The sequence below is a fragment of the Corythoichthys intestinalis genome, chromosome 13 (assembly GCF_030265065.1).
Source record: "Corythoichthys intestinalis isolate RoL2023-P3 chromosome 13, ASM3026506v1, whole genome shotgun sequence".
Classification (NCBI taxonomy): Eukaryota; Metazoa; Chordata; class Actinopteri; order Syngnathiformes; family Syngnathidae; genus Corythoichthys; species Corythoichthys intestinalis.
The window spans coordinates 23,472,393-23,499,695 of NC_080407.1; the positions used below are offsets into that span (position 1 = coordinate 23,472,393).

The window sequence follows — 27,303 nt, forward strand, 5'->3', positions numbered from 1 at the left end:
CGTCGTCGAGTCTTCGATTTAGTTAAGCTCCTGAAATAGAGGAAAAACAATACGTGCACATAGAAAACAACCGCTCCATCTTGGCCAGTCTTTTTCATTTCCGACTAGGATTGCATGATGGGAAAGACAGTCTCCAGCCCAATCACACCGTAAAACCCGTCTATTTCAATAACAAAAACAGCCCAAATTACAACTTCACTTTCAAAATAAAAAAAATTCTATTATACAACTTAATCTATATTTTGACATGATAGGGAAAAAATCAACAGTAGGATCGGAGCGTTATCATTTCTCCTATACACCGTTCCCATGATAAAATTTGCCACTTCCGGTCCGCCATGTTTGTTGGAAGAACGCTCGCTACTACGGGCATTAACAACTGCAACGAAACTTAGGACTTATAAATGACTTACTTCAGGAATGGCAACGTGACCTGATGCATGTACCTGATGCACATGACCTAAACACAAATGCGTTTAGGCTCAAGGCGTCCTCCTCTTAACCTTTGTGTGCTGATTTGTTTTTGCGACACATAGGAAAAAAACGTCCCATTTTGGGACGTTGCTTTGAAGTGTAATATCAAAGTCATTTCTGAATATTATTTTGCTTGCGACCACTCAAAATGTTCAGTGGCATCAGACCTATCCATACATGTATAGTTATTATTTATTTATTTATTGTTGATGCCCTCTATGGACAATAAAAGCAATATTGTGCTAAGAGCAAAATTAACTGTCATCTGCATATATATATATATATATATACAAAAAAATAAATAAATAAGTTGGAATATTCAATATGGACAAGTTGGAGCCTTCAATATGTCATTAAAGGGTATGTCGCGCCCTGGGAAAATTTTAATATTCCATCATTTATCCATAAACGCATGCCTTTTGTATTCATATCATGCCACTTCGTGTAATTACACACAAGAAAATGAGAGAAATTTGGCTCGATTGTCAAGCTAAAACGACCGGCGCCCGAGATCTGGCAGATTGTGTGCGTGACGTCACGACAAGTGAAGAGAGTCCCACCGGCCACTAGGGGGGCAGCGCCTGTCTGCATCAATAGAATTCCTTCTAGTGAGGGGAGAATTAGGGGTGTTTTGAGCTGTTTATGCTGATGCATTGTGTTCGTCCTGCACATATTCCAGGTTCCCTCATGAAGAAACACCCCTCGTTGTCAATAAAAGAGAATTCAGAATTTTTTCTTCAACAAGAAAAAGGCTCAGTGCTTTAATACTGAATGGCGGCGATGATGGCAGACAATTTCGTTTCTAGTTTCAGCGACGAATCCGACGTAGAAGGACGTAACGAATGTTCATCTAATGGTGACGAGGAGAGTTACGAAGCTTTAATCGGTGTTTTAGGTTAGCAATTTGAGCCCAAACCAACGCCAATGCAGCGTAATGAAACGGTCATTCAGGGGAGCAATGACACTGATGAAACATCGGCAGTAGATCGTGTGGGAAACACCAATGATTTGTTTTGCATTTCTTTTTGTGAAGCTGATACACCGTGACTGCAAAATAAAGGAATGCATAGAATAATTATCATTTATTGCGCTATCATAGCTTTTGGCTCTGCCAACAGACACAAATATGAATGGGATCAGAGGATTTGTTCTATATATTTTACGAACGATAATGTATACATGTGTCCAGTCCTGTATCCAATGCGTGACATTTTTTTAATTATAAAAGAGTACTCACTCTGGCCATTTCGAGCTTGGCTGCTCCCCTCCTTTCCTTAGCCTCCTTTGCTAGTCATCATCCTTTTTCTTGATATCTCGGGACATTTAGGTCGCTGCGCGTGTATGGTCGGCACCGCATCTCCTTTGAGCAGAAATCTTTTAGCAAAATCCGATTTCACTTGTCCATAGTTCGAGAAGCTTTCAGGTGGAAAATGCGCACCCCAGAAAAGCGTGCCGGAGGCTGTGTCTAGAAAATTAGCCCTCTTTGCACGGACGAACTTTACCCATCTTCTGCGTAGTCCAGCTTTTTTTTTTCGCGTTCGGGAACTCATGGATACTATATTCCGATAAATAGCTATTTGTACACCACATAGCACAGCAGTTTTGAACCATTTCTGTGATGTTTTCGTCAAACAAACCCCAACGCCTTCTCTCGTCATTAAAAAACAATGGCACCTGGCTCCGCCTCGACTGTCAATCACTTGTCGTGACGTCGGCCCCCCATTCGGCTGTTTCCGGAACACTTTCGGGAATGTTCGTCATTTTCGATCTATTTTCGATAATTGCTCATTAATGTGATTGATTTTTTTGTTAACTTTATCAATATTTGTTATCTTGGCACATAACGGTTCTATTGATGTCTCACACCCCCTTTTCCAAAACATCCCCTTTAAATCATAACATAAAATTTACATAAGACATAAATCATGACGTTTCTTTCAAATACATTCACTACTGACCACCATATGTGACCAAGATATTATAATTTTGAAACCGTTTTTGGCAGACCACATCTGATGTTATTGTTTACATTTTTTGTTTACATTTGTTGTTACCTCCCAACCAGGGGGTTGGGGAGGCTGTATGTTATTGATTAGGATTTGATTGGAATAACTGAAGAGGTCTGTTAATAATCAGATAATTAGTGTGCATGTAAATTAACTCATTTCATCAGTTATTTGCATTTGTAATTTCATTTGCAGAAAACTGTAATGTGCAAAAAGTATATTCTGTAATTAATATTTAATGTACATTCATTGCATTTTCATCAGCATTATCAACAGCAAAGATTCCAGCTCTGCCCGTAATGTCATGTTCTCTGATAAGAGTCTCTGGACTTCACTGTCGACTTGGACTTGAGTCAGTTGGACGATGGGGCTGGTGGATGCTTCAGCGCCATCAGTATCGGCTAGACCTTCAGGAGACTCTGGTTGTACAATGTCCACGGGGGTGTGCTGGCAGCTGTCCTGGAGGTGAAGAAGAGCACTGGCTGCATCGTTCCTCATCTTTGTTTCCTGCCTTTTTGCTGTTCTCTGAAATCTGTTTAGACACAAAACCACATAGGCTGTTCATGTTAATGACACCAATGTTAAACATCAAATCTTCATAGCTGAGAAAAAACAAGTGACATTAATACTGTTAGATGAAAACTGACAGTGATGTGTCTATTGTTGTCCTTGATAATGACAATTATTAGTACTAGAGGGCCCAAGGAGCCATTATATATGGAACCATTATGTTGCCATGCAAGATTACTGACAAAAAACTTGAACATCATTGGCAGAAAGTCATGTGGGCTTTACAGGCTACAGTCAGACACCAAAAAAATAATGATCTGGGGGTTTGAGAATTACACATACCTGTTTTGCTTTCTCTCAAGCTCAGCATGCTTTTTCAGAGATTCGGTAGGAGTCAACTCCTTGAGTTTCAATGTTGGCGCCCAGTCAGGATTTGTTCGGTCGTACATGTTAGCAGGGCGACCTGAACATCGTTTGGAGAGACACGAATAACATCAGCTTAGTATTTCACTTATCCCCAACATTACTAATTAAGAGAAGGTTGCTGTGTGATAACGGCTTTAAAAACCAGCGACACACGGGAAGCAAATCGGCAGGAGCAAAACTTTTTGTCAAGGAATGTGCTCATTCCGCGTGGGGTCTCTCGTCTGTCTGGAATTTTACCAACCAATCCTACCGTGTGTCCCGAGCATTAGCTTGCTTGCCTTACGCCAGTACTTTTCAGACACTCACATATGACAAAATACACACTAGATTTTACCTGTAATGAAGTGGTCCGAGCAGACCCTGACATGTTTCGAGGGTTCATCTTTCCTCTTAATATTTGACAACCAGAGACGACGACGTTCCTCTGTGAGCGATTTAGTGAAATCCCCTTCATGTTGTCTGACCTTTGGAATGGAGTACAATCCAATTTTCTTCGTCCCATTTGCTCTGTTCACACATCCACGAACACAACAACCATCTTGAGTGCTGTTGTATTATGTAATAGTTTGCTCCTTGTTGCCAACAACAATGAGAGGAGTCTGGCTGCAGCCCGCCTCTCTCAGTACCCTGCGCCGCTCTTCTCAGTACCCGTCCCGCAGACAGGAAATGACGCAATACCGCAGCTCTCAGTCCCCTCAGACCGGAAATGTCGTCAACCCTTGCGACGAAAACAAGTTACGTTATTTCACGTCTCGCGATGAAAACACGGTAAGTGGCCGCACTGAAAAAGTTTTAAAAGCGTATGCATGTTTAAAAATGTTAAATAGTTAAACAACACTTGCGGTGAAAATATGAAGTGTTTATTCTGAGTTGAAAAGACCGTACTTATATCTAGTATTCTTAATGTAATTTAAATAATGTCTTCCTTTACTAACTGCATGTGACTTTGCTCTACTTATATTGTTTAATACGTACTGATGAATTCAGCAGCGAATTGGCTAATGCTGCTAATGCTTTTTACATTTTTTTTTTCACAATGAACAGTCTTCTTCGTGTAGTTTTCATTATATTGCACTCTTATTTTTCATTATGTACATGCCTGCAATTCGCAGCTCGCTGTTTTTGTTGTTGTATGGTATTGTTGTTTTGCCTTCATTTGTTTTGTCTGGTCCTTTGTAGTTTGAATGTTGTCACATGATCCAAATAGGACAAGGTTGTAATTTTTTCTTGATATTGTTACTCTGCTTAACTATATATTTTTTCATTATTTTGTTTTTTTTTACTAGCTCCAAGATCACCACCCCATTGGGAAGAAACTAAATCACGACCCCCAAATGGTAGTCTTCCCATGCAGATACAGGGATGTCACACAGATCCAAATGGAAGTAAGTAGCATAAGTAGTAATGTACTTTAGATTTTGGACTGTGCTGAACACTTTTTTTTGATAGACATCGAACACTGTAAAACCCACTGTGCAGACAGGACCAATGGTGACAATATAAGACCATGCCGAGCTTCATGGACGGTTCAAACTCATCCTGCCCAAGAACGGCTGGTATGTTTTTATGTCTGAGACAAATGTTGAGCTCAGTGGAAATCTGGATAGGCTTATTTTTCCTTATTAGTTAACAATTGGACATAATTGATTATTTACTCTTTGTTTATTTAACCAATCAACATTCTCATTAGCTTATGCAAATCTTGAATATAAAGAGGCCAGAAATGGTGTTGATTGTCTTAAAAAAGAAAGTTTGATTGACACGTGCTGACTTTTGGAACGTTGGCCTGAACAATGAAATGGAATCAACTGTGAATTTTGAGGATTTAGTTTCTCTAAAGAACATAATGTCACTTGTACAATTAAGTAAAATGTAACTTTTTGTGTTTGTTTTTTTGCAGATATGAAACAAGTAGCTCATTCAAAGATATAAAAAAGTATTTTTTGGCGTGTGTAGGGTATTATTTTAACTATGTAGCCTACAGAATGATTGTATAGCCTCATGTAAGTGTCTGCGTACGTTTGTATTTATATAACATATGTCAGTGTGTATAGATTATGTATTTTTCAGGGAAGGACCATATTTGTGGCTGACCCCTATGTTGTTGCAAAATGATGAAAGCCTACAGGATGTGACCCACACATGCATTTGCTTGTAAGGCTGATTAGTAACAACTACCACTTGGAGCATTGGTTCATTTTCAAAGAACATTCAAATCATAACAAATTAAATGATCCAAATTCCAATTATTTGTGGGAAGAAAAACAGATCCAATCATGAGATCAGAGAACTATTGTTATCTCTAATGAAATTCAGTATCCATTCATATTGGCATGGCGTTTCCATGATGATCCAGAATAGCCTTGTTTGGTTTTGAAGGTATGTTGCAGTCGATCCTTTTATGTTGCCCCTTCAATTAAAGCAGATTTGCACTCCAGATGATTCATCCAATCATTTGAAGCAAAATTCTAAAATGCCACTCTAAAATTGCGAGTGTTTTGTTTCAAGGGCGTTGGCCTGGTCTCAACATTGGTAGGGACGAATATAATGCAAATAAGGTTGCTCAAAAGTTGGTGGGGACAACTTTAGCATCCTGAAAAGTTGGTCGTGTTATGTCCCTACCGTCCCTATGTTTTGTTTGCATGAATCATTTGAACCTGACTGGTTGGTGTTCTTATGCATGGAAACACGTTTGTAATTGTTTAACTACTGTATTTAATATAAACCTATATTTTCAATTGCAGAAAACGTTGACAGTCAATCAACAGGGGGACATGGAAAGAGAGGATTGGAAGCGAAATAGAGGTATTTGTAAAAGTGTGTATATTCATTGATTCAAAACTTGAAGTGACTCGGTTAAATTCTTACGTTAGGGTTTTCCGGGACAGCCATAGGGGAAGGACTGTGGCATCTTCATGTTGATGGTAGGTGAGTTTAACTGTCCAATTTTGTCCTCTGTGATATTTGTATTCATTTATCCATTTGTAGTATGCTCTTTGCACTGTTCTGGATGCTCTCTTTGAGTTTAACCATTGTAAAATGAAGTTCACCGAATCATTCAAATTGGGCTACAAAATATCCTTGTCGTTATTCTTTATTTACACTTGTTTTTAATTTTTGTTAGACTCATATGCCAACTCTGAGGAAGTGGTGGTGTATTTTGCTAGCGGACAATTTCAAACTTGGGTGCATGGTAAGTCTTTGAAACTGTTGATATGGCATTCATAGGAAAGTAGGTGCACAGCACCTTAATTCTTTGTTGGAAAATGTGGAATACTTATTTTTGTATTTTTTCAACTTATGTGAGCCACAGGAAAGAGTTTGCCCATTGGACAGATGAGGCAAAAGCATTACTGCAGGGTGAAGTGCCACCAGTCTATCAGTTACAGAAGTGAAATTTGAATATAATTGCTCAGGTCAGTTTTTAAAGACTTTTTAGTGTCCATTACTCTGACACACTTTTGAACATGCCCCCCTTTATTCACTGATTTATTTTTAGGAAGAGGTGCAACCACAGCTCCTTCAAGTTAGTGGTGGCCCACTCCAAAAAGATATGGCGGGAAAAAATGGTAAGATTGTTTATATACCTAGTTTAATGCAATGCCTGAAAAGAAAAATCAAGTATAAAATTAACAAAGCATCATTTTCATTTTACTTATGTAATATTCAAATAGCTCTTTTCTTTCTCTTTTCCAATGAACAGTTTTGGTAAAAGGATTGTGCAAGACAGCACAAAAGCCTCGGACAGGGCTGGGGGCGGGGGGGGGGGGGGGTGTCAATGCAGTAGGAGTTCCCAAGCATCCTGCAGATGGAAGAGGATGAGCACGAACTACAATGTCTTGGAGCCATTCAAGTTCTGTTTCAACCATCTGGAAGATGGATTTACCTGTTTTGAGGAGATTGTTGACTAAAGAAAATATCTGGTATTCTCTCAATAATAATAAAAAGTAATAAAACTAAAAAAAATAAAGTTTACCACATAAGAACTGGTTGTATTGAGTTAATTTTTCTACACTTATAAATTTGTTGTTTTTTTTCTTTTATCGCAGACGTTAGTTGTAGGTAGTTTTAATTACCTGTGATGAAGGCGGGAGTGCTTGTCGAAAAATGTCAGGTAATTAAAACAACCTACAACTATTGTCTGGGATAAAAGAAAAAAACAACTAACACATGACAACTATTTTGTCATTTCTGTTTGAAATAAAGGTGCCTTTCCTGGAGCAGAAAGTTTAATACAGTATAGTTTCTGAATTAGTTAATTAGGATCTTCACCCACATGAATGAATTTAAGTAGCAAAATGAAAGACAAAATTGGTTTGGTTGCAACATTGAGAGAATATTACGTTTTTGATACATTAAATTGTAATGAAGCTATATTAATGTGTGCGTTCATAAAAATGTAAGGATGACAGCAATTTCTAATCTCAATTGGAGTATATTTTACAATTGACAAACTAAAGTATACACTGTGATAGGTCACAGGCGATCTTTCAGTCACTAATTAAACCTTTATTGCAGTAGTGTGTATTTTAATCTTTGATGTACTGTAACCGTGTTTTTCATTTTGGTAAAATCAGGCTTTAACAAACTGACCGCGCTTAAAGAGTTAATCTCCCGATTTCACCAAATCAATTTAAGGAGCATGGAAATAAATTATTATTTAAATAATAATGAGTGATGCTGAAACCGAAAATAAAAGACGTGCGAAAAGAAAAGTAAACTAGTATTTACGTTCGAATGGACGCTAACTATTATGATAAAACCGGAAGCTCGGAGCTCGAGCGCTGCTTCATGTTGTCATTTCCGGTCTGAGAGCTGCGATATTGCGTCACTTCCTATCTGCGGGATGGGTACTGGCTTAGAGAGTCACGACACTCCCATAGGGATCCATTATACGATTTTACTTCCGGGTACTTCCGGGTTATGGAGCCTTGGATAGTTACAAACATCGGACTTCCGGCAAGATGGCGGACCGGACAAGCTGTTGTTTTTAAGCTTCTGTAATAAAGCCCCGAAATTTACATCAAAATTCGTTAATTTTCAACCGGACTTAATCAGAAGTTTAAGTGGAGGTTTTTGTAACCGTTTGGTGGACATTGTTTTACACAACTGGGAAACTTAACAAGCAATTTTGAACCGACATGTCCTCTGGAAAGCCACAAGCTAAACCAACGGTAACTGCGGACAAAAATCACCTGGGCGAGCACTCTTACGCAGAAATGGAAGTCACAGCGACAGGGGCATTGAAGAGGAAAGATCCTCCGCGCACTCCGACAAAAAGTACCATGCCACCCTCGAAGGTAAAGTCTCTTCAAGAACCGCCTGTAGGATCGAACGAGGCTCTCGTCAGGGCTATAGAAAAGCTAACGGACAGAATTGATACCTTCGCTGTGCAACTGAGAGAAAACTCCGTCATGGTGGCTAACGTAGCCAAAGCAGTGGAGATAAATGCTGCTGACATCAAAGAGTGTAAGGAAGCCATTAAAGCGGTTAAAGATGACATGCCACGTCTCGTTGAGGAAAATGAGATGTTAAAAGAAAAGGTGCTGGAGCTGGAGAGATACAAGAGGCGATGGAACCTCAGGATTCATGGCCTTAAAGAAAAAGATGACGAGCGCATCCGAGATGATATCATGGAGATCCTGTCCAAAATTGTGCCAGAGTGGGATTCATCAATGGAGACTGTGATCGATACCGTTCATCGCCTTGGAAGAAGACAAGACGGAAGGCACCGCCAAATCATCTTACAATTCACAATGAGACACTACAGGGATGCTGTTTGGAAGCTGACCAAAAACAGTAAAGTCTGCAAGGACTTGGGAATCCACTTCAAGCAAGATTTCTGCAAAGCTGACCGGGAGGCTCGTGCTGCAGCGTGGCCGAAGATGGAGCGAGCCCGGGCAGAAGGGAAGAATGTGTACTTCAGAGGTGGTGTGGGGTACATTAATGGTGACAGGGTGGTTCTGAATTAGATCCTTTACACTATGTCGGAAATAATGTGCCTTCTATAACGTTGGATCCTTCCTTGGTAATTCCCAGATGTTTTGGATGTTCAAGAGTTTGCAATATTCTGCATTTTTTGTCAGCTAATCTAGAGTTTTATTTTCATACAATATGCTGTTCTCAAATGAGAGTTTAGTTAATTCCCCATCCTATAAACCAGATTTTAGGACTTAGATTATTTTGGTTAGGGGGGAATGATTACAAAAAAAAAAAAAAAAAAAAAAAAAACGTAAGATTTTGTCCTAATTCTGACATTGTATGTTTTGATATGGATATTGAATTTGTAATTAACGATCTAACAGTGTTTGATAGGGGTATAGTTACAGTGCTTAGTTTAAACAAACTTTCTTACTTGTAAATTTTCTATTTATTTTTTTATTTTTTCAAACTGTCTTTTTTCAGTTCAAAGTTCTCCTTTATTTCTCTGAATGCTAGGGGTCTCAGAGATTCTGTTAAAAGAAAATCTATTTTCTTGTTCTGCAAAAATGAAAAATCGCAGTGTATTCTTCTGCAAGAAACGCATTCTAATGATAACGACGAAAAGTTTTGGTCAAATCAATGGGGTGATAAAATCCTGTTCAATCATGGCACGAACAAATCGGCAGGCGTAGCGATTCTATTAAATAATTTCCAGGGGAAAATTTTGACTACTAGTAAGGACCCTTTCGGCCACTGGATTGCTTGTGTCCTTGAAACAAATGGGGATATGCTCATTATCGGAAACATTTATGGTTATAACAACCTTAAGTTAAACCGAAAATTGATTGCTGAACTCTCTCAAACTATAAATGATCTTTATCAAAGGTATCCAACAAAAAATATCATTCTGGGTGGTGATTACAATATGGTGATGGATGAATCTTACAATCCTGTTCTGATGGATTTATGCAGGAAATTCAATTTGAAAGATGTGTGGCGCATTGATAATCCAGATTCCCAATTTTATACTTGGTTCAAACCCAATGGTTCAATGAAATCCAGAATTGATTACTGGCTTGTGTCTGAATTTGGCCAGGGGATTGAGGCAAAGATTTCAATTTCGGCTGCACCTCTAACTGATCATAGTTTGGTTAAACTTAATATTATCACCTCATGCTCACAATATAAGAAAGGTTTTTGGAAATTTAACTCAAATTTATTGAAGAATGAATCTTTCTGCAATGCAATTGTAAAGGAGATAAATACCATAGTTGGAGACACAAACTATGAAACTTATCGAGAAAAATGGGAGTATTTGAAATACAAGATACGTCAGATTTCAATATCGAAAAGTAAGTTGATGAATAGGAATATAAAGAAAAAAGAAATTGAAATAATTAAAGAAATAAATAGTATTTGCACTAAACCTTTACCAATAGAGGATGACAGACAAAGACTGTTCATTTTACAAACTTCATTGGATGACATTTATATCTCCAAAGCCAAAGGTGCCTACATTAGGTCAAGGGCGAAATGGATAGAAGAAGGAGAGAGGAGTTCAGCATATTTTTGTAAACTAGAGAAGAAAAGACAAGAAAGGAATGCGATAAGAACTTTATTGATAGATGGTCAAATGTGTTCCGATCCAAATTTAATTTCTAGAGAAGTCTTCAATTTCTATAGTAAACTTTATTCATTCTCTTATTCGCCCACAGATGCCAAAGCCTTTTTTAAGTATGTTAAGGAATGGACCCCCAGAATAGATGAATGTTTTAAATTGGTTTGTGAGGCGGATATTAGTATGGTTGAAGTAGAAAAAGCTTTACAGTGTTTAGCCTTGGACAGGTCGCCAGGTTCAGATGGCCTAACAAGCAATTTTTATAGACATTTTTGGGGACATCTTAAGGAATTATTCTTTCAAATGTTGAGAGAAATATCTGAATCCCTCACTCTTCCCACGACTATGAAGCAAGGAATTATAACGCTCATACCTAAGCCTGGTAAGGACCATAAAATTATTGACAATTTCAGACCTATAACTCTACTTAATAATGATTATAAAATTTTGACTCATATATATGCAAACAGGCTGAAAACAGGCATCACCCAAATCATTTCGGAAACACAATCTGGATTTGTTAAAGGGCGTTCAATCCATAACAATATAAGACTTATATTAGACTTGCTTCAATATAATCATTTAATTGAAGATGAAGGTTTCATATTATTTTTAGATTTCTTTAAAGCATTTGACACAGTAGAGCATGATTTCATGTTCAGTACTTTGGAACTATTTGGCTTTGGAGATAAATTTATTAGCATAGTCAAATTAATTTACAAGGATACAAATAGTGCGGTTATTTTACCACAAGGTACTTGTCCAAGATTCTCCATAAGCAAAGGAATTAAACAAGGTTGCCCGATCTCTCCTTTACTTTTTATTGCAGCAGCAGAAATGCTTTCCATTCTTGTTAAAAATGCAGACTTTAAGAAACTAACGGTGTGTGGCAGACAATTGGCAATAAGCCAACTGGCAGACGATACAACAATTTTCATGAAGAATTTGGATGAGGTCCCTAAGGTCCTGGATATAATTGAATTTTTTTCGAAGGCGTCTGGTTTAATGTTAAATCTTAAGAAATGTGAGTTGTTGCCAATTCATGATTCTCATCTGAAAACAATTCATAATATACCAGTTAATTCTACAGTTAAATACTTGGGCATACACATTTCTAAGGATGCTGACGTTTTAAATAACCAAAATATTTGGAAAAATTTAGAAAAATGTAAATCAATTCTGAATATCTGGTCTCAAAGGGACATCTCTATCATAGGTCGAATATTTCTGACGAAGATGGAATGCCTTTCTAGATTCATTTACCCAGCCTATTCTCTTCCACTTCCAAGAACAGTGATCAAAGCTATAAATCAGGCTAATTTCAATTACATTTGGAATAGAAAAGCACATTATATTAGGAAAGGTACTTTAATTAAAGATTATGGAAAAGGAGGCCTTAGAGCTATTGATGTTGATTGTATTAATGGTACTATTAAAATTAATTGGTTGCGATCCTTTTTGAAAGGTCAGGACGAAATATGGTTTCACATCCCATACTACATATTTAACCAGTTGGGAGGTATTGAATTCTTTTTGAGATGTGATTTTGATATTAATAAAATTCCCATAAAATTGTCTATGTACCACCAACAAGTTTTGCTATATTGGAGAATGATCTATAAACACAACTTCAGTCCCCACAATACCCCGTTATGGAATTGTCGATATATTCTGTTCAAAAATAAATCACTGATTTATCGCAATTGGATAGAGGGAGGAATTTGGTCGGTAATGCACCTCTTAGATGATTCTGGACATATTGCGTCTTTTGAAAATCTATCTTCCAAACATAATTGGATTGATAAAAAACAATATAACAGTCTTATTAAAGCAATACCCAAGTCGATTATTAAGATGTTTTATAATTTGTTTCAAATGAAGCTAGAGTCGAAGCTTCCTTTGCTGTTGGTAAATGGATTCAATATCAAGGATTCAAAATTACCCAATGTCAAAATTCGGAAAATTCTTGTGAATGAAATGTACCCATTTTCGTCGAACAGAATTTCGATTTTGAATTTTTTTTCTAAAAACGATGTTGAAATTTTGAGATCCAAATTTTTTAAATTTCCAATTTTACCAAAGGCTAAGGAAGTTCACTATAAAATTATTAACAAAGTATATCCTTCAGCAGAATTTCTAAGGCTCCGTTTCAATTTGGACTGCAACAATTGTGTTTTTTGTAATGAAGACATCGAAACGATTGACCACTTATTTTTTGATTGTAAATATGTCACTGCGTTTTGGGAAGATTTGTATGACTGGTTATTTCCTAAATTGGCAAATTTGTCTAGGTTCACGAAAGAAAATGTTTTATATGGTATTTCTGTATCAGAGTCATCGCACGACCTGGTTATTAATATAAGTTTAATTCTTGGGAAATTTTTCATACATAAAAATAAATATTTCAAGTCTATTCCTACTTTTACCATTTTTCACAAAGAATTATGTCATTATTTTTCTTCTTTGAAACATATGAAGGGGAAAATTGCTTTAAAACTGTGTGAAATTGCTGAGGAGCTGGACTTGGCTGATAGACCCTAGTGTTTTTTTTTTTGCTTTTACTAATATTTATTTTGTATGTATATATGTATATATATATATATTTTTTTTTTTTTTCTTCCAAAATTTTATTTTTTATTTATTTCTTTCTTTATTTTTTTTTTTTTGGTGTAATTTTTGTTGTTATGTAGATGATCAAGTTCTTGGCTTGTCTGTTACTTTTGAAGTGGTTTAACATTGTACCATGCCACTTATGTTGTAATGTTTGTTGTTGTTTGTCAATAAAATTAAAAAAAAAAAAAAAAAAAAAAAAAAAAAAAAAAAAAAAAAAAGTTACAAACATCGCATTTGTCATGGCGGACACCATTCATTTGAACGGCAGGCTGTCAAGTATATTCGGAGGTAAGTTGATTAAAAACCGACCTCATTTGAATTTTCAACTGTCTGTATTTTACCAGAGGTGCTTTATGATGTATATGTTGAGCTTTATTTGTATGTGCATGGCGTAATTATATATATATTTTGTCTTGGTTGACGAGGGATTCTCTCTTACTTTTAAAGCTGGCTACGCTAACTGGGAACGTATATTCGGAGGAAAGTTGATTAAAAACCGACTTCTTTTGAATTTTCAACCGTCTGTATTTTATTAGAGGTGCTTTATGATGTCTATGTTGAGTTTTATTTGTATGTGCATGGCGTAATTATATATATATATATTTTGTCTTGGTTGACGAGGGATTCTCTCTTACTTTTAAAGCTGGCTACGCTAACTGGGAACGTATATTCGGAGGAAAGTTGATTAAAAACCGACTTCTTTTGAATTTTCAACCGTCTGTATTTTATTAGAGGTGCTTTATGATGTATATGTTGAGCTTTATTTGTATGTGCATGGCGTAATTATATATTTTGTCTTGGTGGACGATTCTTATTTTTAAAGCTGGCTATACTAACTGGGAATGTATCGCCTGTGATATATTGATTAAATAATTATCTCTTTAAAATCTCTTTCAGAGGCCCTTTGTGACATACACTTATCTGTGAGTATTGGAAGACAACCGGCTTTTATGTGCTTGTTAGCGTGATTTTGTAAAGTTAATGCATGGCAACCTGTTTTCTTAATATTGAAATCTTTGATATATATGTATGTCTGTACACACACACACACACACACACACACACACACACACACACACACACACACCTATATATGTATGTGTGTGTGTACATACATACACTACTCACAAAAATGAAAGGAACAAAGTGTTCCTCTAATTTTTGTGAGCAGTATATATATTTCATGTATTGTATGTATTTTATATATTTTTTCATTTGTAAAGATTGAAAAGTGATGTCAATAAATAATAGACAACATTTTTGTAGAAAACTAATTTAATGTTTTTTTTTTTCTTTCAATTATTATTTTAGGTCATGTGTTGCATTTATATATGATATACATCATGCTGGTGCCTGCTAATGTTGACTACTGGATGCGACTGGTGGCTGTGGCGACTGAGGGAGACTGGTGGCTGTAGACAGTGTGCTGGGAATAAAGAGGGCAAATTTACCAATGGAGAGGAGAAAGGTATTTGGCTCTGGCCCTGTTGTTGTGACCTTTGGTGAGGAAGTCTGCTCAGTTGATTTTGCTTTCTTTGTCTGACTCTTGCTGCCAAGGTGTCCCTTGTCACTGTTGTTTACCTTCCTTTCAGCTTTGATGCACATGGATTGAATTCTCAATCGCAGCCTAATGTAAGTTGTCACATTTTTTTTTTTTTCAGCTCATGGCATGAGGGAAGGTTGCTGTGCAAACTCATAGCCTTTCTTTCCAGCTGCTCCACAACATTGGAGGATTCCATGAGGGAATCATTCGTTGCCAAACGGAACAGCTGCTCGACATCCTTTAAGAGAGTGAAGACCTCATCCGATGGCCAGTATAATGCACCCGTTTTAAACTCTTTCATCTGTAGCAGGACGGCACACTGACTCTCTGTTGGTATTGATAGGTGCTTCAACCAATGCACACTGGCATTGGTTGCAGAGTGAGAAGCTGATGACCCTCTTCACTATGCATCCTGCCAGGTGGTAAAGGGCACATGACTCTGTGAATTCAGGTGGTGATACTTCTGTCAGCTGCTCAATACTCACAACATCAGAAGCACTGTAGCTACAGGTTCTGATGTCGAGGAAGTCTGCTAAGGGTTCTGAAGCGTCATCCATATTCTTCTTCATTTGAAAATTAATTTTTTTTTGTTTTTTAAGAGCTCTCTCTGCTCTCCTTCTCATTATTTTCTCCCTTGTAAGTTCCTTCATTAATTCTTCCACAGTTGCCATTTTGCCTGACAGTGTGGTCCCTGGCGCATCTGGGCCTGGTGTTGTGGCGCCACCGCTGGTTCCTGATTGGTCGGCACCCGGCTCATCCAACCCTGGATCACCTGGCCTGGATACGTCATTGTCATTGTGCTCACTTTCGCCCAACCTTCCCACCTCAATTTCTCCCTGAATGTCTGTAACAATAACAAGGCATTCTTAATTTTATATGCAGTCAGTGTTTTTACATTGTCACCTATTGTCATCTCCAAAGTAAGGGTACACTACACTCCGAAAGGGAAACAAATAATAACGGACATTACTGTTACATGAATCAAATCATCTGCCACAATCAGAAACTGCTATGGCATTGCCATGTGTCAACAGTCTGGTGATATCATGGAGTTGGTTCTGCTTTGCTGTTGTATCCACCAGAAATGTTTCGTTATAGGTGAAAATTAAATGCATAAATAAAGCTAAATTATGAAGTAACTAACAATCGATCGAAATTTTGTGTGTAAATCCCAGGACAATTCCTGACCTCTTGTATTTGAAGCTGAATGTATTAATATGAAAAATGTAATTATCTTATTAGGAGTGTAGTTTATCCTTGAATTACTTGGCATGGGAAATGTTGTTGACAGCTGGTCCGTATCATACCCAAGTTTAACCTGGTGCAATATGTATGGTCTGTTTGAATTTTGGTTGGAGGCACACTCCTAAAGGGAAGTTTCCTCCTCTGTGGTTTCGAACGATGAATGAAAATGGTTGGGACAGCATCTGGCCTCAATTTTAATGTGTGCCCTACTTTAGTTGGCGTAAACTGGTCCTCCTCAAAGTGTTCCTGATGTTTGGTTCGCAAGATCAGTTTCCATTCTACTTTAAAAATTTTTTAAAAATTTAAAAGTCATAATACCGTGACTTACATGACAGAGTTTATAGTTGTTGCTGGCCCCCTTCAATTTCAGATTTTTACGGCTGACCATTGCCAGCCATCGTTTCTGCCGGTCTTTGTCCTTTGGGAAACCATACATTCGGTAGCCCTTTTCGGACCGATTGGTGCATCCAAAAGCTGCACAACCAACCATCACGATCTCTAAAATGTTAGGTTTGAACACTGAATCATGACACCCAATTTTACCTATTTAATAAAAAATAAATATTACTGTAATATTAAATATTTTCTTTATCAAAGGGTAATACGTTATGTAATATATCACCACAGGTAAGTGTATCAAGAAAATCTTGGCATTCTCTGGAAAAACAGTATTCTAGTTGTGGGGGGAAAAAAATCCATCTTGCATTTCAATATAAAGTTGATTTCCAATGCTATTGCTAACACAAACATGAAACTACCTCCAAGACATGGGAACTTTCCCTTCTGTGTAACAGTTTACATAGTTTTCAGTTGTTGCCTTACCACTCCAAATGTAAAACTAGCATTTATAAACACTATATTGCAATGACATAATCAAACAAGTACTTAAAATACGTGATTTTATCTATTTTTACCATAAATGGAGCAATCACCGCTATCTGGTTCATGGAATACTATTACAGCGCTGCTTGTGTTTGTAACTATACACGCCTACATGAGGCACGTGACCACCCGCGGCGACATGAGAGAGTGTCGCAACTCTCTAAGGCAGACATGTCCAAAGTCCGGCCCGGGGGCCAAATGCGGCCCGTGGTCGGATTTCATCCGGCCCCCAGCCTCTGTCATAAAATCAATAATGTCTGGCCCGCACAAAGACTTAATAAATTGGTCAGCAGTACTGCTCCAAGCATATGAAGTAGCTTACACACTAAATGCTGCTCCTCGTTTACCCACTAAAAGGGAGCAGCACTCTAAGCAACATTACCACATGTGACCCTTTACTCCCAATTTTCTAAAATGTCGACAATCAACAACAACAAAAAAGTTGACTGCAACGGCTGGCGCTTCAAGGATAGGTGGAAACTGGGCTATTTCGTCACTAAAATACGCAACGACTGTGTCTGCCTCATTTGCAAAGAGACAGTCGCTGTTTTTAAAGAGTTCAATATGAGGCGATATTACTAAACAAGACACGCTGACATGTACGACAAGATTACAGGGTAGATATGTAGCGCGTAACTTGAAGCTAGTTTAATTTCACAGCAGCAGTATTTCGCAAGAGCCCTAGAGTTGAAAGAGAACGCCACAAAGGCTATTTGCAAAATTGTTGAAATTATTAATTAAAAAAAAAAAAAAAAAGTAGTGCTGCAACGATTAATCGATTAACTCGAGTATTCAATAAGAAAAAAATATTCGAACTAAATTTTGTTGCTTCGAGTATTCGTTTAATTAAAGTGGTATTGTAATGGTTGATTTTAAAAGTGTTTGCATTTAATTTTACTGATGGGGGTGGATACAGTGCCCTCTGGTCTGCCTCTTTTCACATGGCTGAATCCAACTGCTCCCTGTTAAGACCAACATAAGCTAGGCTTTTGTTTGAGCAAATGATTTTTAATGCATTCTTGATTTAGTTTGTAGGTATATTTATCCGTTTTTTGTGGGAATATGTGTCTGAACCACTTGTTAAGAGCATTGTAAAAAAAAAAAAAAAAATTTGCGCATTTTATAGCATTTAAGCTAGCAGACTTTTTCTCTCCAAGTTAGCCAATTGTTCTTTTGTTGTACACAGATTCTCATAAAAAAAAAATAGATATATATATATATATCGTTTGAGGCTCAGCTCAGGTGTTTTAATTTTTCATGTTCCTTATCCGATTACTCGATTATTCGAACTAACTAGTCCATTGATTAATCGACTACTAAAATATTCGATAGCTGCAGTCCTACAATAAAGCAAATGTTACACACAGAACGGCTTGCTTAAAAATTTGCTTAAATATATTGTTCTACGTAAAGGACGTCAGCCAAGGTCGGCCCCCCTACATTTTTGCCACACCAAATTTGGCCCCCTTTGCAAAAAGTTTGGACACCCCTGCTCTAAGGGTACTGGTACGACACAGGGTACTGAGAGAGGCTTGTCATTACCCGATCGTGACGGGCGTGTCATTACCCGATCGTGAATGGCGGCGCAGGGGCGGATATGACGTCAAACGGGAACGGTGTATAAGGATCACGGGAGGTGTAGTTCTTCACAAGAATCATTCAGTGCGTTCAGCACCGCCCTGTGGCGGTATTATTTTTATTTCAAGAAATTAGGCTCGAGCGTATGACGTGGCACTCGCGAGGTTTCCGCCGCTATCGCCATTGTGGAAGATAAACTGAGGCATTTCAACACAGGTCGCTCTTTAAAAATGGTTGGAAATAATTGTGCGGTAAAGAATTGCAACAACCGATCGAATAGAAAGGAGAATGTACAGCTCGACGGAACACCATTGAGTTTCTTCCGGATCCCTACATGGAGAAAAGGCGAGGAAAAGCTCATATCTGAACTTACCAAACGTCGAAGAATGGCATGGGTGGCCTCGATCAGAAGGAAGGGCATAACGTTTGATTCTCCAGTTACACACTGAGTTTGCTCTATGCACTTCCACTCCGGTAAGTTAATTTCGTTTGTTTACGCAAATTTCAGTAACTTTACGCCCTAAGTCGGCCTGTTGTTAGCTATTGCTACAGCTAAACAACTAGCATGCATACATGTGCATTGTCTTCATAAGACATAATTCATGTCGTTGCTAAATGAAAAAGCTGTAATATTTTGACGTGAGAGAGTGGCAAAGAATTTGTACACAGGCTACATTTTATGCAGCAAAATATTTGTACATCCGTGGTCACAGACTAATGTAAACACACATTGCCTACCTTTGCTAGAAAGATGGTGTTGCCGTTTGCTATGGTCATAAAGTGAAGATCCTGCACCCATCCGCAGCAAAACTGTTCGTAGCTTTGTAGCGATTTGTAGTTTCGGAATTGCTGATGAGTGTAGTGACATATACCAAACACTAAATACAGCATGATGTCCATTTCGCGTAGTGGTGGAAGCTTGTCGACATCTTTATTCCATTTGTGTTCGGCTTGCTCGTGAGGGTCAACATTGTTCACATCCTTAAAATTGCTCACATATCTGTCCTTCGCCGTGGTAACAAGTTTGTGTCTGTATCGAACTGGCAAGTATTCCTTACTTTTTTCCATCTTTGGTTGCCGCTAAGTTTAAATGTCCCGTGATGCTTCCGCAATGGTTGCGTTGTCGCAAATCTCGCATGATCCCGTGCTGCTGTGACGTAAACGCTCGAGCCTAATACAATAATATTTAACGGTCTATATCATGTTGAGGTGGTTGCAGCTTGACGTTGCATTCGGAGTAATAATTGACGGAAAAAAAGTTTTCTTTCAGCCAAAAATCGGCGTACGGAGCACCTAAGAATTTAGGTGCTCCGTACGTTGGACAATGAAAAGTAAGCAAAAAAAAAAAAAAAAGCAAGCGGTGTCCTGTACTTGTGCGTCATGCGTCATGACGTAGAGGATGTGAGTGGCTGGAGTAGCCGTCCGATTGCTTTGGAAAAGTGGAGGTTTGAAGACAATTCACTAAGCCCCACGACGCAATGTAATCGACTGAAAGGTGTCAAATATTTTTGGACAAGAATCCGTCCAATCTCGCTACTGCTTCGAGTCGTTTGGGTGCACGTTGAAACTTCGAGGCCTGCTTTGTTAGCCTAGCCTAGTTTAGCAGCTAACAAAGAGAAACAACGCGCTTGGGATAAACACGTCGCCGAGCAAGCCAACATCCAGTCCCAAAATGTCAGGTGAGTCAGTTGACTTATGACTCAATTGTCTCGCAAATACTATACATTACCATTAGAATGTTTCAAGACACAAAATGTCTGATTAGTGCTGTCACGCAGCACCCCATTTGTGGCGTTCTATCTTCACTGTTTTTGTTTGTCTGTTTCTAATTTTAACGTGATGTAGAATACTTGAATTAAAATATTGTCATGTAACAATGCTACATATTTACCGATCGGTAAATGAAGAAATGATTTTTCAGTAACATCATGGACACAAATCTGTAAAAATACATTTACCTCGACTACAAATAGCAATCTGCAATTTATCCAATTTAAAATACTGCATAGATGGCATACAACTTAATTTAATACGTACAAAATGGGTTTTTCCCAATCCAATAAATGTCCAAACTGTCAGGAGAACACTCCAGATACAGATTTGCATGCTATTTGGCAGCGTGAACCTGTACAACAGGTCTGGCTGCGGGTAATGAAGGAACTCTCATCCCTTTCGAAGTGCAGGAATTATCTGTCTCCAAATTCTGGTCTGCTTAGCGATACTAATGCTGTGAAATGAAGACATAAAATTTGGCCCATGTGTGATTATGGTCTTGGTCTTGCAGATGTCAGTCAAGCGCATCGTCCTGAATGCCAGGAGTCTCCTCGCATGGAGGAAGAGTTGCCATACATCAAGAAAGTGGAGGAAGAATTTATCCACATTAAAGAGGAGCAGGAAGAGTATTTCTTTAGAGTGGGGAACCCCCACATTGAGGAGCAGCAGCAACCTCATCCCCTCAAAAAAGAGGAGGAGGACCCTCCATATGTTAAAGTGGAGGTGGTGAACACCCCCAAGTGGACTAGTGAGCACTTAAAGGGTGAAGATGGAGGTCCAAGTGAAGCCAGCAGTTGGACGGAGCCTCCGAATGGCAGCAGCAGCAGTTCAAAAGAAGGGTCCCAAGCAGACAACCTCATCGCTCGACCATCAGAGAGTGACGACTTCACATCACACTCGCTGTCCTGTAAGTATCACGTGACTCACCTTGAGGGAAATGCGGGGCTCTGTCTGAAGAAGCTGGAACTGTCATTTGGTGGCATTCGTTCAATCCGTTTTAGTCTTTATTAGGGGTGTAACAGTATACAAAAATCTCGGTTCGGTACGTACCTCGGTTTTGAGGTCGCTTTTCGGTTCATTTTCGGTACAGTAAGAAAACAAAATGCAAAATATAAATGTGCTAGTTGTTTATTGCACACTTTTGTGCTTTCAACAATAGGAACATTAGCCTATACAAAGCTAGAATTCTGCTCAAATATAGAAAATACAATATTCTGAAATGTAGATATTTTGAAAAACAAAATAAAAATAAATAACTTTGGCTAAGACTTTTTCTTGAAAAAAATATCTGATGTGCAAAATTGAACAGTTGCTACACTGAACAGTTTCACGTTTCTCATATTAACTTTATGACCACAGCCTTGAAAAGTAAGGGTTAATTTAGGGCTGTCAAACGATTAAAATTTTTTAATTGAATTAATCACAGCTTAAAAATTAATTAATCGTAATTAATCGCAATTCAAACCATCTCTAAAATATGCCATATTTTTCTGTAAATTATTTTTGGAGTGGAAAGATAAGACACAAGACGGATATATATACACATTCAACATTCATACTGTACATAAGTACTGTATTTGTTGATTATAACAATAAATCCACAAGATGGCATTCACATTCTTTCTGTTGAAGACATTTCCTTTTTCTCTGCAAAAACAAACACAACAGAGCCTTAGAACAGTAACAAAAACAATATTATTTATAATGTGTGCAAAGTGTGTGTAGTGCACACATAAATGTGGCCCTTGGGGTTGTACTCATCCTTCTTTTTCCTCCAAACACGACGAGCCGAGTTTAGACCAAAAAGTTCAATTTTGGTCTCATCCGACCACATGACCTTCTCCCATTGCTCCTCTGGATTTTCCAGATGGTCAGTGGCAAACGTGAGACGTGTCTGGACATGCACTAACTTCAGCAGCAGGACCTTGCGTGAGCTGTAGGATTTTAATCCATGACGGCGTAATGTGTTTCCGATGGTTTTCTTCGAGACTGTCGTTCCAGCTCTCTTCAGGTCATTGACCAGGTCCTGCCGTGTAGTTCTGGGCTGATCCCTCACCTTCCTCAGGATCAGTGATGCCCCACGAGGTGAGATCTTGCATGGAGCCCCAGAACGAGGCAGATTGACCATCAACTTGAACTTCTTCCATTTTCTAATAATGGCTCCAACAGTTGTTACTTTCTCACTAAGCTGCTTGCTTATTTTCCTGTAGCCCATCCCAGCCTTGTGCAGGTCTACTATTTTATCCCTGATGTCTTTACACAGCTCTTTGGTCTTGGCCATTGTGGAGAGGTTGGAGTTTGTTTGTTTGAGCGTGTGAACAGGTGTCTTTTATACAGGTAGTAACAAGTTCAAACAGGTGCAGTTACTTCCGGTAATGAGTGGAGAACAGGAGGGGTTCTTAAAAAAGAGCTAAGAGCCGAAATATTTACTAGTTGGTAATGTATCAAATACTTATTTCATGCAGTTAAATTCAAATTTATTATTTAAAAATTATACATATATATATATATATTTTCTGATAAAAAAACGGAGAAAATGAGCTTTTTGTAAAGGCATACATTTCAAACATAACTTTGACTTTACCACAGCTATTTTTTGCTATAGTTACATCCCAAACATCTGAATAATGTTTTCCTTTTACCGAATAACATAAACAACCAGACAAATAGAGCTTTTGTTAGCAAAGTCACACATAACTAACTGAGAGATGACTCTTGGTGGCCGCGATAGCGGGTTAAACTTTTCCCCCATTGCCGCCTGTCTCGTAAAGATGGATTTTTTTGGTCTTTGTTTTGTGGTGACCACTGCCTCGTTCGCCTTGGGAACTTGTGTTCCTGGGGGGAGTACTGGTTTGGCCGTGCGTGTTTCCGTGCGGAACACTGGAGGGTGCGGGGGACGCGAGCAGCACTGTCACAACTATGCTGTACGTACTGGTTGAATCGGGTTGGGGTGGGGGGGGTCTTACCAAATGCGCTACTGCCCTCCAGTGGCCAGTTTTATTTCTTTAAAATGGGTTTTGAGCTTTGTGCATTCTATCTAAGATAGATGGGAACCTCTCGATGGCGATTGTGGAGAAAAAAAAAAAAGCAAAAGACGTTTTTGGGACACTGAAGCAAATAAAAATAGAACGTATTATACGTTTTTGGGAGCAAATGAGTTAAATGTGTGTACTCAGTATATACTGTATAAATTATCAGTCTTTGTTAGCTGTTTGCGAAGTTTTGTGTTTGTACGCTCCGTTCACTCACACCCTATGTAACTCTTAGGGGCTAAGCCCCCCCCCTGTTTTAAAAACCTAATGAAGCCCCTGATTGATACCCCTGTAGGGGAAATTTGGGTATGGCTGAAAACACTCGGGTGGCTGAAACCCCGATTTGGCTAGGGTGACCATATTTTGATTTCCAAAAAAGAGGACTCTCGGCCCGGTCTCGAGATACTTAAATTTTACTCCAAGTTTATTCAAAGATGCTTGATCACAAGGGCGTAGGTTTGGTCTCAATATTGGTAGGAACGATGTAACAGCATAACTTGAATAGACACTTTTTGCCTGGGACGACCAAAGAGATTGGGTAAACGGCGGTCAGGGCTAGATTTCTCACCAAGAAGAACCTAATTAATTGATAGGCTATATGATTAATGCAAAAAAAAAATCTGTATTTACTTATACTAACTTTCAGACTGCAAAATTACAGTAGAATGTTTCAATCTAATATTTTTTCTTAAATATAGTGCAATAAATTTCTTCATCTTGTTTTGAGTTTTAAAGGCTAGTTAATAGATTAATGCAGCAGATATTTCCACTTACTTTGAGTAAATATTAACATTTGTTCTTTTTAAGCCCATACATCTAAGAGTCGGTCATTTTCACCTAAATCAAGAAAAAATGCTTTCAAATAATGTTTTAACAATATCTATTCTTGAATTAAGAACATTTCTGACAAACAAGTTTTTAAAGATTAAATGTATAAACATTTTGCTTAAAATAAGTCTGTTCTTTTCAGCTAGCTATTTTTCTTATCTCAAGAAATCTCAGTAAAATTTACTCGAAGCACTGGCAGATAATTTCACTTATTTCTAGTAGATTAACACTGAAAACAAGGGATTTTTTTTTCTTCCAGTTTTAAGGAGGTAGATTTTTGCAGTGCATATGCATTGGCTCAGGTGATACACCGTACAATTCAAACCTTTGTTTTGAAAAAGTACTAAAGAAACATTTTTGAAAACTTCCAGAATAAATGTCTGGATTTTATTGGCAAATTTGAGGTGCATTGTTGAACACATTAGCGTGCACAAGAAATACAAATTTGTGAATCATTTCGTAAGTATCCAGGAATGCAAAAAAAACTGTCATAATACCACTCAAAATTGTCTAAATTAAATACAACAACAACAACAACAAAACTATTTGTCAGGGAATAACAGAAATAAATAAAAATGGAGCCTTCTTTCAGGAAGAACACTACTGCTTTTGTCCACAAGCACAGCCAAACTCAACAAAAAAATAAAAGCTCCTATGCTTTTATGGTAAGACATTCGTCATAATACAGTGGTACCTCTACATACGAAGTTAATCCGTTCCAGGACCTTGTTTGTAAGTCGAAATGGTCGTATGTCGAGCAGGATTTTCCCATAGGAATACATTATAATTCCATTAATTCGTTCCACAGCCCAAAAACCTGCACTAAATCCTTAAAAAATACTGCTGGTACTATTACAAATGGCAATTACATATAGCAAAACAAATAAATAAAAATCAGATTAATAATATAATAATAATAATAATTCCTGTAATAGTGTAACGAAACGGGTTCTAATAAGGCGGGCGTTTTTTTTCTGTACCTGAAGGCACCGCGGGGCTGACGTGACAAAGAGGGAGGGGAGCGGGTGAGAGTTTACTTTCTCTTTCAATGCTTTCTTGAGAACATCGTCAGTTGCGGCAGACAGCAGGCGTTTTGTGTTGAATAAGTTGTGAAAAATGATGAAAACGTGGCGAAGCTGGCGATTTCTCTGGAGATGTTACCACAATAAGAATTGTCAGCTTAACTTATAAAGACTGGCGAACGATGGTCGGAGGAGGACCGTGGAGATGTATTGTTCATATTTTTCTGTCATTTGCATCTTCATTTAGAAGGTAAGCGTCAACTTTTTCCTTGTTTCACCACCTGTACCAACCTTTTCTGAAACCTGTGTTGATTTGTCACACAAGAAAATCCGCCGTGCATTCGTCTGCGGTGCTGCCATTGTCGTCGTATTTCGAGCATGTCGTCGGATGTAGAAACAAATGGCGAGTCAAATTTTACGTCGGATGTCGAAAAGTTCGTGTGTCGAAGCGATCGTATGTAGAGGTACCACTGTATTGTGAAACTATAAGATAAACATACACATATTCAATATACACCTGCCTAAAACTTTTGCACAGTACTGTATATTTTTATTATATTATGTAAATACAGGATATACTGTATGCATATATTTTCCCCAAGTGGAAGCTTCCATGATCATAATAAATTTAATAATTAAAAAAATATACAGTACTGTGCAAAAGTTTTAGGCAGGTGTCTTGCCTAAAACATTTGCACAGTACTGTACAACAAATTACACAACACACTTACACACAACTACTATATGGATAGTACAAATTGCTTGAGCTACTAGCATTAGCATAAGCTGGCTTCTATAACACAACAACTTAAGACGTTTTGTACATACAACTTTTCTGCACAGAAATGTACATATACAGTGATCCCTCGCTACTTCGCGCTTCGAATTTTGCGATTTGTCTATCGCGGATTTTTTTCCAGTCCAAAAAATAAATATATATACTGTACATGCATAAAAATTTTAAATAATGGAGAAAATAGGGAACGGGCAGATTTTACATCCTAACAGAAAGCAAGGAGAGCCCGCCCAACTCATATTCCGCCGCTCTGATTCGCTCGCCAGCATCAGTTGGGAATATCGCAAGCTGATTGGCCGAGATGTTTAACCTTGTTTCTGTCGAAGGAAAATGGCTCCAATGCGTCCACCGTCTGCTCAGTCCTCTAAAGAACCCAGGAAGAAAAGAAAAATGATGACGGAGCGCGAGAAAGTTCAATTATTGGATATGCTTAAAGTTGGCCGCAGCTATGTGTCTGTTGCACACCATTACGGACTGAACGAATCAACCGTTCATTACATAAAAAAAGACTAGGCGACAACCCGAAAGACCGTCTCAATGTCGTTTTCCAAGGACACTAAGCGAGCCATTACTCCTCGCAAAAAGACGATTGTAAAAATGGAAAATGCACTAACAGTGTGGATATCGGACTGTCGGGAAAAGGTGAGTCTCGACACAAACATGATCCGGGCAAAAGCCAAAGAGCTGTATGACAGCCACATTCCTGAAGGAGAGTTGAATGAAGGTGGCGGTTATACTGACAAAGGCGACGAAGATGAACCACAGCCTAGTACAAGTGAAGGAAATTGTGGTTTGTTGCGAGCAAGGGCGAGTTCGAAAAATTCAAAAAGAGGTTTCGACTTCGCGGCGTCACGTTGCATGGGGGAGGTCTCCTCGGCGGACTAATTTCCCAAATAAATTGAAGAGGGTGGCTGTCTCCCGGACCAGGTGTTTAACATGAAGGAGACTGGCCTTTATCCAGAAAAACAACAGTTAAAAATCCCCATCACGATGTTCCTTGTGCGCAGGACACCTCCTGTAGAAGCTTCTCAGTAA

At 38.2% G+C, this 27,303-nt stretch overlaps 1 protein-coding gene across 4 annotated transcripts in view; it reads left to right on the forward strand.

The window, feature by feature from the left end:
- Positions 1-19,001: 19,001 nt before the first annotated feature.
- The window catches only part of LOC130928042 (gastrula zinc finger protein XlCGF26.1-like), a 28,038-nt gene continuing 19,736 nt past the window's right edge, over positions 19,002-27,303 (forward strand). For 2 of the 4 annotated variants that reach the window (XR_009066569.1, XM_057854239.1), the window contains exons 1-2: positions 19,002-19,291; positions 21,102-21,497. Coding sequence is in view for 3 of the 4 variants with exons in the window: in XM_057854239.1 (XP_057710222.1) it covers positions 19,276-19,291; positions 21,102-21,497 (412 nt within the window). In the remaining variant the exon portion in view is untranslated. Of the gene's footprint in view, positions 19,292-20,202; positions 20,497-21,101; positions 21,498-22,457; positions 22,516-27,303 lie in introns of those variants that run through there. The other 2 variants (XM_057854241.1, XM_057854240.1) reach the window with 2 other exon arrangements.